At 47.7% G+C, this 15,302-nt stretch overlaps 1 protein-coding gene across 5 annotated transcripts in view; it reads right to left on the minus strand.

Annotated features, from left to right (window-relative positions):
- Positions 1-890: 890 nt before the first annotated feature.
- Positions 891-15,302, minus strand: part of AGAP3 (ArfGAP with GTPase domain, ankyrin repeat and PH domain 3) — a 447,006-nt gene continuing 432,594 nt past the window's right edge. For all 5 annotated transcript variants that reach the window (XM_073677119.1, XM_073677116.1, XM_073677118.1 and 2 more), the window contains 2 exons: positions 3,701-3,956; positions 891-3,622 (listed from right to left, as the gene is read on the minus strand). In XM_073677119.1, coding sequence (XP_073533220.1) covers positions 3,479-3,622; positions 3,701-3,956 — 400 coding nt within the window. In that variant the 3' untranslated portion in view covers positions 891-3,478. The remainder of the gene's footprint in view (positions 3,623-3,700; positions 3,957-15,302) is intronic.

Here is a 15,302-nt window from a genome sequence, read left to right on the forward strand (position 1 = left end):
GGAAGAACTTGCACAATTGGCGGCTGACTAAATACGTTTTTCCCCCACTGTATACACACAAGGTCCTCCAGCAGATAGGACCATCACATCGCCAACATAGTTTTTAGATATTCACACTTCTTTGACACTATAATACAGCCAATAAATTAAATCTGGTAACTGTAACACCTCATTCCTCTCAGCGCCTCTCTTCTGCAGCTGAAGCCTTCTCTTAATAGACCATTCCTTCTCTCCGTAGTCAGGTTTATATGACATTTCCAATGTATGTAATGGATATACTCAGTATGCAGCTTCCCAGAGTCTTCATTGCGTTTTCTGCACCATTCATGTTGAATGGTGGTGTCACATATAGAGATTTCATTTTTTGCAACATGCAACCATTCTCCATCATATGTTAGTGGGCAAATGTTTAAAAATTGCTGTGATCGGACATAAGAATTTATTGTTAGATGAATCAATCAGGATAAAACACAAGACTATGAGACTTCACTCTTTAGGCAGGACTATTGTTAAGGTGGTCGAAAACAAGAGAGAGTTAGATGACAGGTCTTTCAAACAACTCAATCATAGATATGCCGGCTCAAAGAGGCTTTGGAATCTGTATTTGGCCTATTAAATTGGACAACCATTCAGTGTAACCATGATTGAACTGGTCTTGGTCTGATAGACGGGACAACTATTAGGTGTAACCATGATTATACTGGTCTTGGTCTGATAGACGGGACAATCATTAGGTGTAACCATGATTGTACTGGTCTTGGTCTGATGGACGGGACAACTATTAGGTGTAATCATGATTGTACTGGTCTTGGTCTGATAGGCGGAACAACAATTAGGTGTAACCATGATTGTACTGGTCTTGGTCTGATAGATGGGACAACCATTAGATGTAACCATGATTGAACTGGTCTTGGTCTGATAGATGGGACAACCATTAGGTGTAACCATGATTATACTGGTCTCGGTCTGATAGATGGGACAACCATTAGATGTAACCATGATTGAACTGGTATTGGTCTTATAGACGGGACAACTATTAGGTGTAACCATGATTATACTGGTCTTGGTCTGATAGATGGGACAACCATTAGATGTAACCATGATTGTACTGGACTTGGTTTGATAGACGGGACAACCATTAGATGTAACCATGAATGTACTGTACTTGGTCTTATAGACGGGACAACTATTAGGTGTAACCATGATTGAACTGGTCTTGGTCTGATAGATGGAACAACCATTAGGTGTAACCATGATTGAACTGGTCTTGGTCTGATAGATGGAACAACCATTAGATGTAACCATGATTATACTGGTCTTGGCTTGATAGACGGGATAACCATTACATGTAACCATGATTGTACTGGTCTTGGTCTGATAGACGGGACAACAATTAGGTGCAACCATGATTGTACTGGACTTGGCTTGATAGACGGGACAACCATTAGATGTAACCATGATTGTACTGGACTTGGCTTGATAGACGGGACAACAATTAGGTGTAAACATGAATGTACTGGTCTTGGTCTGATGGACGGGACAACTATTAGGTGTAAACATGAATGTACTGTACTTGGCCTTATAGACGGGACAACTATTAGGTGTAACCATGATTGTACTGGTCTTGGTCTGATAGACGGGACAACAATTAGGTGTAACCATGATTGTACTGTACTTGGTCTGATAGACGGGACAACCATTAGGTGTAACCATGATTGTACTGGACTTGGTCTGATAGACGGGACAACCATTAGGTGTAACCATGATTGTACTGGACTTGGTCTGATTGACGGGACAACCATTAGGTGTAAACATGAATGTACTGGTCTTGGTCTGATTGACGGGACAACCATTAGGTGTAACCATGATTGTACTGTACTTGGTCTGATAGATGGGACAACCATTAGGTGTAACCATGAATGTACTGTACTTGGTCTGATAGATGGGACAACCATTAGGTGTAACCATGAATGTACTGTACTTGGTCTGATAGATGGGACAACCATTAGGTGTAACCATGATTGAACTGGTCTTGTTCTGATAGATGGGACAACCATTAGGTGTAACCATGATTGTACTGGACTTGGTCTGATAGACGGGACAACCATTAGGTGTAACCATGATTGAACTGGTCTTGTTCTGATAGATGGGACAACCATTAGGTGTAACCATGATTGTACTGTACTTGGTCTGATAGACGGGACAACCATTAGGTGTAACCATGATTGTACTGGTTTTGGTCTGATAGATGGGACAACCATTAGGTGTAACCATGAATGTACTGTACTTGGTCTGATAGACGGGACAACCATTAGGTGTAACCATGATTGTACTGGTTTTGGTCTGATAGACTGGACAACCATTAGGTGTAACCATGATTGAACTGGTCTTGGTCTCATAGACGGGACAACTATTAGGTGTAAACATGAATGTAGACAATGTTCACTTGTTAATATTGTTGGGAATGATTCCAGCTTAAAGGCCAATACATGCAAATTCTACCCGTAAATGAATGCCAAGTGCCTACCTAGAAGCTGACGGGGTTATTGTTTAATGGCCTATTGACACAAGCACACACATCTGTAAGGGGACATCATTAGTACAATGGTTAGGTCACTATGCACCACGATGTTGTCACCTTGATATTCCCTGTCTATAGGGGGTTATAGGATCCAATCAATCCTTTAGGTGGGCCAGTGATCAGGAACATTGAATTATCGCTCCTCGGCCTTTCAGCCACACCCCAGGTCCTTCATCAGTTTGCCATCTGACCACCCACGCTTACATTCTTCAATGTATGCTAGTCATATTGCTTCACAGAGGGCAGAAAAAGATGGAAAAGACCTCAGATGTCGATGAATTCGCTCACTAACCATATCGCAGTTTTGTACACACTGTACATATGTATATCCCCACAGAAACACACACACATATATAAGCCCACCCTATGTACCGACTAGCATTCGTAAATAGCGGGGATGTACAGGCTGGGAGATCTTCACACTATTCATGAAGTACCAGGTGTTTTAGGAGGAATGACACACAGAGGACATAGACCATATCGATCAGCGGAGTCACCGTAAACATGGATTTCATGGTATAGGGACCTTACAGAACAAGCACCCCTATTTCCAATATTCTCTGTCCCTACTAGTGACAGACATGTGGGGTGCATTAAATATCCGTACCGAACAATAATTTATACTAGTGTTAAATACACAGCTTCATGAGACAGATCCGGCCATACACAATGGTCCATGGTAGAAACGATGGATGCTTCTCGAAGCCTGACGCTTCAGCAATTTGTAGGTACAATCATGGGGACTCGGGAGGTAACATCCTGTATCCTGAGAATTAAAGAGGATTATCTTCTCTAAAAGGAGTTAAAAATGGCTGCCAGAGTCACGTCACCAACGTGAGAATGTACCCAGATCACAGAGGTCACAGGTGAATTTCAGAAGCCAGAGACAGTCTTCTATCAAAGAGCAGGTGTTGGACTGCAGTGGTCATTAGGACAGCCATACTGGAGGAGAATCTCGGCACACTCTGTACTGCCAGCCCGGCGGGCATACGCCAGCGGTGAAAGCCCTCGAGCGTCACAACACTTGACATCCACACCATACTATGAAAAGAGGAAACAGATGTAAATACAAGATGATACTCCCAACTGTAGCCCAACCCAAAGGTCCGACCGACTTACCCAAGTCAGGAGCTGCGTGCACACAACATTGGCCATTGCCGCAGAAAGATGAAGAGCAGATCGACCATCTCCATCTCCATAGGTTTCATTCACCTCCTCCTTGGTCCCATGTGCGAGTAATGTAACCACCATCCGTAAATCATCCTCCACCACAGCCCGTAACAGCTGTTGTCCAAGAGGTACATCAGATGCCGGCAGAGGGCACAAAAACAATTTCTGCTCGTACTTTGCCCGGATCCAACGTTCCTTCTCTTCCCTGCATCACAATATAAGTCAGAATAGACGATGGTTATGTTCATGAGAAGGGTGAGGGTCATTGGTTATGTTCATGAGAAGGGTGAGGGTGCAGAGAAAAGGCATTAAAGCAGAACGAGGTATTCAGAGAGCGGTGAACGAGGCTCCAAGTGGATAAGAGAGGAGACAAGAGACTGTGATGACTACAGCAGGCACCTACAGAGCGTTGGCACTGGGATCACTCCGCAGTGTGGCCACCGGAGAACCTGCTCCATCGCCTCTACCGAGGACTTACGCGGATGTCACTAATTGCACCACCTATTTTCATCAGTGTTTCATCAGTGGGTTTGTTTTTTGCCAACAGTTTCATCATTTTTTTTTTTTACATACAAGTTTTCCCAAGCTTCTCCTATCAAACCAACATGAAAATCAGACGGCATACACATGGCACACGGATGACGTTCAAGTGCGGTCCAATTTTTTTCCCAAACCCATAGATTTGCATTGATAAAATTGATCCATAACTTGGTCTAAAATCGGACATCTCTACCTGTTTTAGTGCAGATGATTTGGTCCACAAAAATACAAGACACATGAACAACTCCATAGACTACACGAGTTCTCTCCATGAAAAACCGACGTCTGCACAGAAGGCCTGAAAGCTGTGCGGTGTATCCATGCTGCTCGCTACCACCCATGATGCCTCATGTGCTACCACCCACGATGCCTCATGTGCTCCGGTGAGGGTGTGCAGTGACAGCTAAGTTGGGTCATAAAGTTAAAAGCCCTGAGCTGCGACAATATCAAAACCTCAGCAATATAACGATGACTATCGGGGCACACACCATGACAGGGGCAAGAATTCATGGGGGTTGTTCAAGCTTATAGCAAATTGAGCAAAGTGGGAACGCTTGGCAAGTGATCAGAAGAATGTATTTTATTATCATAAAATCATCTCCTGCTCTGTGCTGAACCTTTGTTTTGATGGTGCCATGACATGCTGTGACTGGGATTCCCAGAGAAGGACTTCAGTGCCCGTGATCCCTCAGACACCAGTCTATTTACAGCTGCTCGTATGTCCTCCGTTATAACGTACGGTAGCGCTGTAATTACTACTAACACAATCTCCTATTGAGACACTGCTCTGCTGCCTAGCATGAGAAACAGGATTGCACCTGAGATTAATGGGCTCTAAAGAGCAGGAGAAATGAGAGGCAAACAATGTGATGCCTCATACTACAGGGAAGGGGTGACAACCACATGTGGAGAGTAGTGACCTCACAGAAGCAGGAGATCAGCACAAAGTGTACGGTCATGTAAGCCGGTGTACAGTCATGTAAGATGGCGTACAGTCATGTAAGCTGGCGTACGGTCATGTAAGCTGGCGTACGGTCATGTAAGATGGCATACAGTCATGTAAGATGGCGTACAGTCATGTAAGCCGGCGTACAGTCATGTAAGCCGGCGTACAGTCATGTAAGATGGCGTACAGTCATGTAAGATGGCGTACAGTCATGTAAGATGGCGTACAGTCATGTAAGATGGCGTACAGTCATGTAAGATGGCGTACGGTCATGTAAGATGGCGTACGGTCATGTAAGATGCGGTACGGCCATGTAAGATGGCGTACAGTCATGTAAGATGGCGTACAGTCATGTAAGATGGCGTACAGTCATGTAAGATGGCGTACAGTCATGTAAGATGGCGTACGGTCATGTAAGATGCGGTACGGCCATGTAAGATGGCGTACAGTCATGTAAGATGGCGTACAGTCATGTAAGCTGGCGTACGGTCATGTAAGATGGCATACAGTCATGTAAGATGGCGTACAGTCATGTAAGATGGCGTACAGTCATGTAAGATGGCGTACGGTCATGTAAGATGGCGTACGGTCATGTAAGATGGCGTACAGTCATGTAAGATGGCGTACAGTCATGTAAGATGGCGTACAGTCATGTAAGATGGCGTACAGTCATGTAAGATGGCGTACAGTCATGTAAGATGGCGTACGGTCATGTAAGATGCGGTACGGCCATGTAAGATGGCGTACAGTCATGTAAGATGGCGTACAGTCATGTAAGATGGCGTACAGTCATGTAAGATGGCGTACGGTCATGTAAGATGGCGTACGGTCATGTAAGATGGCGTACGGTCATGTAAGATGGCGTACGGTCATGTAAGATGGCGTACAGTCATGTAAGCCGGCGTACAGTCATGTAAGATGGCGTACAGTCATGTAAGATGGCGTACAGTCATGTAAGATGGCGTACAGTCATGTAAGATGGCGTACAGTCATGTAAGATGGCGTACGGTCATGTAAGATGGCGTACAGTCATGTAAGATGGCGTACAGTCATGTAAGATGGCGTACGGTCATGTAAGATGGCGTACGGTCATGTAAGCCGGCGTACAGTCATGTAAGCCGGCGTACAGTCATGTAAGCCGGCGTACAGTCATGTAAGATGGCGTACAGTCATGTAAGATGGCGTACAGTCATGTAAGATGGCGTACGGTCATGTAAGATGGCGTACGGTCATGTAAGCCGGCGTACGGTCATGTAAGATGGCGTACGGTCATGTAAGATGGCGTACGGTCATGTAAGCCGGCGTACGGTCATGTAAGATGGCGTACGGTCATGTAAGATGGCGTACAGTCATGTAAGCCGGCGTACAGTCATGTAAGATGGCGTACAGTCATGTAAGATGGCGTACAGTCATGTAAGATGGCGTACAGTCATGTAAGATGGCGTACAGTCATGTAAGATGGCGTACAGTCATGTAAGATGGCGTACGGTCATGTAAGATGGCGTACGGTCATGTAAGATGGCGTACGGTCATGTAAGATGGCGTACGGTCATGTAAGATGGCGTACGGTCATGTAAGATGGCGTACGGTCATGTAAGATGGCGTACGGTCATGTAAGATGCGGTACGGCCATGTAAGATGGCGTACAGTCATGTAAGATGGCGTACAGTCATGTAAGATGGCGTACGGTCATGTAAGATGGCGTACGGTCATGTAAGATGGCGTACGGTCATGTAAGCCGGCGTACGGTCATGTAAGATGGCGTACGGTCATGTAAGATGGCGTACGGTCATGTAAGATGGCGTACGGTCATGTAAGATGGCGTACGGTCATGTAAGATGGCGTACGGTCATGTAAGATGGCGTACGGTCATGTAAGCCGGCGTACGGTCATGTAAGATGGCGTACGGTCATGTAAGATGGCGTACGGTCATGTAAGATGGCGTACGGTCATGTAAGATGGCGTACGGTCATGTAAGATGGCGTACAGTCATGTAAGATGACGTACAGTCATGTAAGATGGCGTACAGTCATGTAAGATGGCGTACGGTCATGTAAGATGGCGTACGGTCATGTAAGATGGCGTACGGTCATGTAAGCCGGCGTACGGTCATGTAAGCCGGCGTACGGTCATGTAAGCCGGCGTACAGTCATGTAAGATGGCGTACAGTCATGTAAGATGGCGTACAGTCATGTAAGATGGCGTACAGTCATGTAAGATGGCGTACAGTCATGTAAGATGGCGTACGGTCATGTAAGATGGCGTACGGTCATGTAAGATGGCGTACGGTCATGTAAGATGCGGTACGGCCATGTAAGATGGCGTACAGTCATGTAAGATGGCGTACAGTCATGTAAGATGGCGTACAGTCATGTAAGATGGCGTACAGTCATGTAAGATGGCGTACGGTCATGTAAGCCGGCGTACGGTCATGTAAGATGGCGTACGGTCATGTAAGATGGCGTACGGTCATGTAAGATGGCGTACGGTCATGTAAGATGGCGTACGGTCATGTAAGCTGGGGTACGGTCATGTAAGCTGGGGTACGGTCATGTAAGCCGGTGTACGGTCATGTAAGATGGCGTACAGTCATGTAAGATGGCGTACAGTCATGTAAGATGGCGTAAGGTCATGTAAGTTGGCGTACAGTCATGTAAGCTGGCGTGCGGCCATGTAAGATGGGGTACGGTCATGTAAGCTGGGGTACGGTCATGTAAGCTGGGGTACGGTCATGTAAGCTGGGGTACGGTCATGTAAGCTGGGGTACGGTCATGTAAGCTGGGGTACGGTCATGTAAGCTGGGGTACGGTCATGTAAGCTGGGGTACGGTCATGTAAGCTAGGGTACGGTCATGTAAGCTAGGGTACGGTCATGTAAGCTGGGGTACGGTCATGTAAGCTGGGGTACGGTCATGTAAATTAGCATACGGTCATCTACGTTGGCATACGGGATACGGTCATGTAAGCCAGTGTACGGCAATGTAAGCCGGTGTACGGTCATGTAAGCCGGGGTACGGTCATGTAAGCCGGTGTACGGCAATGTAAGCCGGTGTACGGCAATGTAAGCCGGTGTACGGCAATGTAAGCCGGCGTACGGCCATGTAAGCCGGCATACGGTCATGTAAGCCGGCGTACAGCCATGTAAGCCGGTGTACGGTCATGTAAGCCAGCGTACGGCCATGTAAGCCGATGTACGGTCATGTAAGCCGGGGTACGGTCATGTAAGCCGGTGTACGGTCATGTAAGCCGGTGTACGGCCATGTAAGCCGGTGTACGGCAATGTAAGCCGGGGTACGGCCATGTAAGCCGGGGTACGGCCATGTAAGCCGGTGTACGGCCATGTAAGCCGGTGTACGGTCATGTAAGCCGGCGTACAGCCATGTAAGCCGGTGTACGGTCATGTAAGATGGCGTACAGTCATGTAAGATGGCGTACAGTCATGTAAGATGGCGTACAGTCATGTAAGATGGCGTGCGGCCATGTAAGATGGGGTACGGTCATGTAAGCTGGGGTACGGTCATGTAAGCTGGGGTACGGTCATGTAAGCTGGGGTACGGTCATGTAAGCTGGGGTACGGTCATGTAAGCTGGGGTACGGTCATGTAAGCTGGGGTACGGTCATGTAAGCTGGGGTACGGTCATGTAAGCTGGGGTACGGTCATGTAAGCTGGGGTACGGTCATGTAAATTAGCATACGGTCATCTACGTTGGCATACGGGATACGGTCATGTAAGCCAGTGTACGGCAATGTAAGCCGGTGTACGGTCATGTAAGCCGGGGTACGGTCATGTAAGATGGTGTACGGCAATGTAAGCCGGCGTACGGCCATGTAAGCTGGCGTACGGTCATGTAAGCCGGCGTACAGCCATGTAAGCCGGTGTACGGTCATGTAAGCCGGCGTACAGCCATGTAAGCCGATGTACGGTCATGTAAGCCGGGGTACGGTCATGTAAGCCGATGTACGGTCATGTAAGCCGGTGTACGGCCATGTAAGCCGGGGTACGGCAATGTAAGCCGGTGTACGGTCATGTATGCCGGTGTACGGTCATGTAAGCCGGGGTACGGCCATGTAAGCCGGGGTACGGCCATGTAAGCCGGTGTACGGTCATGTAAGCCGGCGTACGGTCATGTAAGCCGGCGTACGGCCATGTAAGCCGATGTACGGTCATGTAAGCCGGTGTACGGCCATGTAAGCCGGTGTACGGCAATGTAAGCCGGTGTACGGTCATGTATGCCGGTGTACGGTCATGTAAGCCGGGGTACGGCCATGTAAGCCGGGGTACGGCCATGTAAGCCGGGGTACGGCCATGTAAGCCGATGTACGGTCATGTAAGCCGGGGTACGGCCATGTAAGCCGATGTACGGTCATGTAAGCCGGTGTACGGTCATGTAAGCCGGTGTACGGTCATGTAAGCCGGTGTACGGCCATGTAAGCCGGTGTACGGTCATGTAAGCCGGCGTACGGCCATGTAAGCCGATGTACGGTCATGTAAGCCGGTGTACGGCCATGTAAGCCGGTGTACGGCAATGTAAGCCGGTGTACGGTCATGTATGCCGGTGTACGGTCATGTAAGCCGGGGTACGGCCATGTAAGCCGGGGTACGGCCATGTAAGCCGGGGTACGGCCATGTAAGCCGATGTACGGTCATGTAAGCCGGGGTACGGCCATGTAAGCCGATGTACGGTCATGTAAGCCGGGGTACGGCCATGTAAGCCGATGTACGGTCATGTAAGCCGGTGTACGGTCATGTAAGCCGGTGTACGGTCATGTAAGCCGGTGTACGGTCATGTAAGCCGGTGTACGGCCATGTAAGCCGGTGTACGGTCGTGTATGCCGGCGTATAGAAATAACCCAGCTACTTTCAGCATTTGAGCACAGCTTTTAAAAGGTGGATGCACCCAGTTCAGGACAATCTAAGCCTCTTGCTTCCATCCGCCTGATTTACATTTTTCTCTTTACTGTAATGTCTTTTTTAAAGGGGTTTTTCCCACGAACGAAAGTTAATTTTAATCAATAGATCTTGGAATAATAATAATTTCCACATTTGGATGTGTCTAAATAAGATTATCTCAGCACAGGGTTATTCTATCAATGTCCCCTGCTGTGTACTGTGTGATGTCTGTGTCTGACCGTATATGAACATGGTCTGATCATACCACATCTACTGGACAGGGGAGGAAGCAAAAGAGTATACAGACAGGACAGCAGGGGATCACATGACAGTATACAGACAGGACGGCCGGGGATCACATGAGAGTATACAGACAGGACGGCCGGGGATCACATGAGAGTATACAGACAGGACGGCCGGGGATCACATGAGAGTATACAGACAGTACAGCAGGGGGATCACATGAGAGTATACAGACAGGACAGCACGGGATCACATGAGAGTATACAGACAGGATAGCCGGGGATCACATGAGAGTATACAGACAGGATAGCCAGGGATCACATGAGAGTATACAGATAGGACGGCCGGGGATCACATGAGAGTATACAGACAGGACGGCCGGGGATCACATGAGAGTATACAGACAGGACGGCCGGGGATCACATGAGAGTATACAGACAGGACGGCCGGGGATCACATGAGAGTATACAGACAGGACGGCCGGGGATCACATGAGAGTATACAGACAGGACGGCCGGGGATCACATGAGAGTATACAGACAGGACGGCCGGGGATCACATGAGAGTATACAGACAGGACGGCCGGGGATCACATGAGAGTATACAGACAGGACGGCCGGGGATCACATGAGAGTATACAGACAGGACGGCCGGGGATCACATGAGAGTATACAGGCAGGACGGCCGGGGATCACATGAGAGTATACAGGCAGGATAGCCGGGGATCACATGAGAGTATACAGACATTACAGCACGGGATCACATGAGATTATACAGACATTACAGCACGGGATCACATGAGAGTATACACGACATTACAGCACGGGATCACATGAGAGTATACAGACATTACAGCACGGGATCACATGAGAGTATACAGACAGGACAGCCGGGATCACATGAGAGTATACAGACATTACAGCCAGGATCACATGAGAGTATACAGACATTACAGCACGGGATCACATGAGAGTATACAGACATTACAGCACGGGATCACATGAGAGTATACAGACATTACAGCCGGGATCACATGAGAGTATACAGACATTACAGCACGGGATCACATGAGAGTATACAGACATTACAGCACGGGATCACATGAGAGTATACAGACAGGACAGCCAGGATCACATGAGAGTATACAGACATTACAGCACAGGATCACATGAGAGTATACAGACAGGACAGCCAGGATCACATGAGAGTATACAGACAGGACGGCCGGGGATCACATGAGAGTATACAGACAGGACGGCCGGGGATCACATGAGAGTATACAGACAGGACGGCCGGGGATCACATGAGAGTATACAGACAGGACGGCCGGGGATCACATGAGAGTATACAGACAGGACGGCCGGGGATCACATGAGAGTATACAGACAGGACGGCCGGGGATCACATGAGAGTATACAGACAGGATAGCCGGGGATCACATGAGAGTATACAGACATTACAGCACGGGATCACATGAGAGTATACAGACATTATAGCCAGGATCACATGAGAGTATACAGACAGGATAGCCGGGGATCACATGAGAGTATACAGACATTACAGCACGGGATCACATGAGAGTATACAGACATTATAGCCAGGATCACATGAGAGTATACAGACAGGATAGCAGGGGATCACATGAGAGTATACAGACATTACAGCACAGGATCACATGAGAGTATACAGACATTACAGCCGGGATCACATGAGAGTATACAGGCATTACAGCATGGGATCACATGAGAGTATACAGACATTACAGCATGGGATCACATGAGAGTATACAGACATTACAGCAGGGATCACATGAGAGTATACAGACATTACAGCCAGGATCACATGAGAGTATACAGACATTACAGCACAGATCACATGAGAGTATACAGACAGGACGGCCGGGGATCACATGAGAGTATACAGACATTACAGCACGGGATCACATGAGAGTATACAGACATTACAGCACGGGATCACATGAGAGTATACAGACATTACAGCAGGGGATCACATGAGAGTATACAGACATTACAGCACGGGATCACATGAGAGTATACAGACATTACAGCACGGGATCACATGAGAGTATACAGACAGGACAGCCGGGATCACATGAGAGTATACAGACATTACAGCCAGGATCACATGAGAGTATACAGACATTACAGCACGGGATCACATGAGAGTATACAGACATTACAGCACGGGATCACATGAGAGTATACAGACAGGACAGCCAGGATCACATGAGAGTATACAGACATTACAGCACGGGATCACATGAGAGTATACAGACAGGACAGCCAGGATCACATGAGAGTATACAGACAGGACAGCCAGGATCACATGAGAGTATACAGACAGGACAGCCAGGATCACATGAGAGTATACAGACAAGACAGCCGGGGATCACATGAGAGTATACAGACAGGACAGCCGGGGATCACATGAGAGTATACAGACAGGACAGCCGGGGATCACATGAGAGTATACAGACAGGACGGCCGGGGATCACATGAGAGTATACAGACAGGATAGCCGGGGATCACATGAGAGTATACAGACAGGACAGCCGGGGATCACATGAGAGTATACAGACAGGATAGCCGGGGATCACATGAGAGTATACAGACAGGACAGTAGGGTATCACATGAGAGTATACAGACAAGACAGCCGGGGATCACATGAGAGTATACAGACAAGACAGCCGGGGATCACATGAGAGTATACAGACAGGACAGCAGGGGATCACATGAGAGTATACAGACATTACAGCAGGGGATCACATGAGAGTATACAGACATTACAGCAGGGATCACATGAGAGTATACAGACAGGATAGCAGGGGATCACATGAGAGTATACAGACATTACAGCAGGGATCACATGAGAGTATACAGACAGGATAGCCGGGGATCACATGAGAGTATACAGACAGGACAGCCAGGATCACAGCTGATTCTTTTTGTGAGGTAAAACATTTCACTGCCGGTTTTTAAACAATGTTTAACTTCAAAGAAAGAATCAGCTGTGATTCCGGCCATCCTGTCTGTATACTCTCATGTGATCCAGTGCTGTAATGTTTGTATACTCTCATGTGATCCCCTGCTGTAATGTCTGTATACTCTCATGTGATCCCCTGCTGTCCTGTCTGTATACTCTCATGTGATCCCCGGCTGTCTTGTCTGTATACTCTCATGTGATCCCCGGCTGTCTTGTCTGTATACTCTCATGTGATACCCTACTGTCCTGTCTGTATACTCTCATGTGATCCCCGGCTATCCTGTCTGTATACTCTCATGTGATCCCCGGCTGTCCTGTCTGTATACTCTCATGTGATCCCCTGCTGTCTTGTCTGTATACTCTCATGTGATCCCCGGCTATCTGACTGTATACTCTCATGTGATCCCCGGCTGTCCTGTCTGTATACGCTCATGTGATCCCCGGCTATCCTGTCTGTATACTCTCATGTGATCCCCGGCTGTCCTGTCTGTATACTCTCATGTGATCCCCTGCTGTCTTGTCTGTATACTCTCATGTGATACCCTACTGTCCTGTCTGTATACTCTCATGTGATCCCCGGCTATCCTGTCTGTATACTCTCATGTGATCCCCGGCTATCCTGTCTGTATACTCTCATGTGATCCCCTGCTGTCTTGTCTGTATACTCTCATGTGATCTCCTACTGTCCTGTCTGTATACTCTCATGTGATCCCTGGCTATCCTGTCTGTATACTCTCATGTGATCCCCGGCTGTCCTGTCTGTATACTCTCATGTGATCCCTGGCTATCCTGTCTGTATACTCTCATGTGATCTCCTACTGTCCTGTCTGTATACTCTCATGTGATCCCTGGCTATCCTGTCTGTATACTCTCATGTGATCCCCGGCTGTCCTGTCTGTATACTCTCATGTGATCCCCGGCTATCCTGTCTGTATACTCTCATGTGATCCCGTGCTGTAATGTCTGTATACTCTCATGTGATCCCCTGCTGTCTTGTCTGTATACTCTCATGTGATACCCTACTGTCCTGTCTGTATACTCTCATGTGATCCCCGGCTGTCCTGTCTGTATACTCTCATGGGATCCCCGGCTGTCCTGTCTGTATACTCTCATGTGATCCCCGGCTGTCCTATCTGAATACTCTTTTGCTTCCCCCCTGTCCAGGAGATGTGGTATGATCAGACCATGTCCCTGTATGGTCAGACACAGACATCACACAGTACACAGCAGGGGACATTTATAAGATTATCTCGGCGCAGGAACATTTTATTTAAATACATTCAATTGTGGAACTTATTATTCAAAGATCTATTGATTAAAATCAACTTTTGTTCATGGGAAAAACCCCTTTAAGGTTCTAGTTTGAGTTGAGGCAGCTGGGCTTCTGTCGGCGAGCATCAGCCATCATTCAGACACATGAACGCCACAACCACCACTGCCTCGTGTTCTTTATCAGACATGGAGGATGAGAGGGCTGACGTCTCACTGGGTGCGCAAACTATATTCCTAAAGAAACGTTTCCACATTCGGCCTTGTTTCATGGGCTTGCGGCAGAATAAAAGCATACTTGGCTCCTTGACCAGAGCCGCTCCTCCGCTCCATGCGCTGCCACCTCGTTTATGGCGCGTGAATGCCGCAGGCTTCATAGTTCCATTAGATGCAAGTTTGCAGGCTGCAGCCCACCACAAGCCGCTGATGAGCTGCAGCGTTCACGTGACATAAACTGTAGCGTACGGACTGGACATGCAGCACCGGTCAGGGAGGTAAGTATGCTTAGGGTCATTAGGCCTTTAAGAATCAAAAGCTTTCTGTCATGAAAAGGTTAACACGCCGCCATTTCTTTTAACTTGATCTATAAGGTGAAGGGAGGCACCAGCTCCTTCTAGGAGGCTTCATAAAAATTATCATAAAATCTGATTGTGGTATGA

Source organism: Phyllobates terribilis, unplaced genomic scaffold (assembly GCF_046119375.1).
Source record: "Phyllobates terribilis strain yellow unplaced genomic scaffold, ASM4611937v1 Scaffold_4__5_contigs__length_816908805, whole genome shotgun sequence".
NCBI classification, from domain to species: domain Eukaryota; kingdom Metazoa; phylum Chordata; class Amphibia; order Anura; family Dendrobatidae; genus Phyllobates; species Phyllobates terribilis.